Source organism: Sprattus sprattus (assembly GCF_963457725.1).
Source record: "Sprattus sprattus genome assembly, chromosome: 2".
Taxonomy (NCBI): Eukaryota; Metazoa; Chordata; class Actinopteri; order Clupeiformes; family Clupeidae; genus Sprattus; species Sprattus sprattus.
Window position 1 is genome coordinate 65,978,406 of NC_137921.1, and position 2,500 is coordinate 65,980,905.

General features: G+C 44.6%; 1 protein-coding gene across 1 annotated transcript in view; it reads left to right on the top strand.

The window, feature by feature from the left end:
- The window catches only part of LOC308360591 (syntaxin-binding protein 5-like), a gene marked incomplete at both ends in the record, with an annotated part of 92,865 nt that overhangs the window by 59,279 nt on the left and 31,086 nt on the right, over window positions 1-2,500 (top strand). The window contains one exon of the mRNA XM_080832603.1: window positions 1,008-1,086. Within this exon, the coding sequence (XP_080688729.1) occupies window positions 1,008-1,086 (79 nt within the window). The remainder of the gene's footprint in view (window positions 1-1,007; window positions 1,087-2,500) is intronic.

The following is a 2,500-nucleotide window of genomic DNA, read 5'->3' on the forward strand; positions in this document are numbered from 1 at the left end:
ACACACACACGTACCTCAGCTGAATGAAGACATTTTGGAAGGTAACTCTCCAGAGAAATCTCCACTCCCTATTCTCCTTGATTTCACTGTGTTGCGTCAGATTTGAAGTGAACTCACCATAGTGTGAGTGAGTGTGTATATCTGTCTCTCTGTGTGTGTGTGTGTGCGTGTGTGTGTGTGTTTTTTTTCTTTCTCTTTGTCTGTATCTCTCTCTGTCTCTCTCTGTGTGTGTATGTGTGTGTTTGCATTCTCTCACAGGAAAGAAATACCCTGTCTGTTCTTGTGTTAACACACACCTCTACACACGTTTGATTCTCTGGGGGGGGGGGGGGGGGGGGCACAGGGAGTGTTTGAATACTCTTTTCTCTGCAGTAGCACAGGGGACACATGGCACTACAGCAGGCCCTCTCTCTCTCTCTCTCCCTCTCTCTCTCTCTCTCTCTCTCCCTCTCTCTCTCTCTCTCGCTCTCTCTCTCTCTCTTTCTCCCTCTCTCTCTCTCTTCCTCTCTCTCTCTCTCCCTCTCTCTCTCTCTCTAGCCAGTGCTTGTATACCCAGTGTAGTAAAACAGTAGTTAATTTGATTTAGAAGCAGACCTCTTCCATTTTGTTTATATATATATACTGTATGTGATCACTATGTAACAGCGATCACTCAGGGTTCCCCGTTAGGCATTTCAGGACCATGGACAGGTACCCTGCCAAATATGCTTTGCCTTGCCTGCATCAACCAATCACAGCGTGAGCTGCGTTCATGTTGAGTTTTATTATGTAAACACTGACACTCTTTATCCCCCTTTTAAACAGAACGTGTGTTGACTCTTCCAGTCTCCTTCTTTTTGTCTCCTACTGAATGTGTGTGTTTTTCATCTGTCTCCTTCTCTCGCTCTTGCTCTCTCTCGCTCTCTCTCGCTCTTCCTCACTCTCTCTCTTTCTCTCTCCCTCTCTCTTCCTCACTCTCTCTCTCTCTTTCTCTCTCTCACTGAGACTGTGTGCTTTTCCTTATCCAGGAAAACAGCCCAAGGATGGGAAGAAGCCAGAGCCGTGTAAACCTATCCTCAAGGTGGAGTACAAAACCACTCGACTTGGGTGAGTTTGAAAGCACACACACACACACACACACACACACACACAGTCACGCTCACACACAGTCACGCTCACACACAGTCAAGTCAGAGACAATAAGTACTACCACACACACACACTCACAAAGATATCAGTGCAAACTCTCACACACACAAGCACACACAGAGGGCCAGAGGAGTGCAAAAGTAAAGTCAGCATAATGTGTGGCGAGAGGAGAGGGCATGTCAGATTGAACAACTGCAGCTCCTAAATCTTCCTGGACTCTCTCTGTGAGTCTCAGGGGTGTGAGATGAGAGTGCAAAGGATCCAGTGAATGACTAACTCTCCCCCAGGGTACACAGGGCAAGGCAAGGCAAGGCAAGTCTATTTATACAGCCCAATTCATACACACTGGTAATTAAAAGTGCTCTACAAATGAACAGGAAAAGAAAATAGAAAAATTAATTTTTAAAACAGTTATGTGCATGAGAAAAGAACATAACGATTAAAATATGAAGCTAAAATTAAATGGAAAAGATAGATACATAATAAAGTAAATAAATAAAAAGTAGAGTGCATTCGATCAGTTAACAAAAAAGCATCTGAGACAGTTTGGGTCTTCAGTTTAGATTTGACACTGGCTACAGCTGGAGCTCCTTTGATGTGATCAGGAAGTGGGTTCCAGAGCTGAGCAGCATAGCAGCTAAAGGCTGCTTCACCATGTTCAGTTCTGACAGTAGGTATTACCAACACATCTTTCTCCAGTGATCTGAGAGGTCTAGCAGGTGTCTACTGCTGAAACGTTTCTGAAAGGTAAATTGGTCCGGTCCCATTAAATCATTTATAAACATGCAGCAGTGCTTTAAACTCAGTTCTGTGGGTTAATGGAAGCTAATGTAAGGACTTAAGTGTTGGAACAATGTGGTCAGTTCTTTTCATTTTCATAAGAACTCTGGCAGCTGCCTTTTGTACGAGCTGTTTGAGGGTCTTTTTAGAAAGGCCTGAGAGAAAACAATTACGGTAGTCAACCCTGCTGGAGAGAAAGACCTGAGTGAGTTTAAGACCATTGCAGTAGTCAACCCTGCTGGAGAGAAAGACCTGAGTGAGTTTAAGACCATTGCAGTAGTCAACCCTGCTGGAGAGAAAGACCTGAGTGAGTTTAAGACCATTGCAGTAGTCAACCCTGCTGGAGAGAAAGACCTGAGTGAGTTTAAGACCATTGCAGTAGTCAACCCTGCTGGAGAGAAAGACCTGAGTGAGTTTAAGACCATTGCAGTAGTCAACCCTGCTGGAGAGAAAGACCTGAGTGAGTTTAAGACCATTGCAGTAGTCAACCCTGCTGGAGAGAAAGACCTGAGTGAGTTTAAGACCATTGCAGTAGTCAACCCTGCTGGAGAGAAAGACCTGAGTGAGTTTAAGACCATTGCAGTAGTCAACC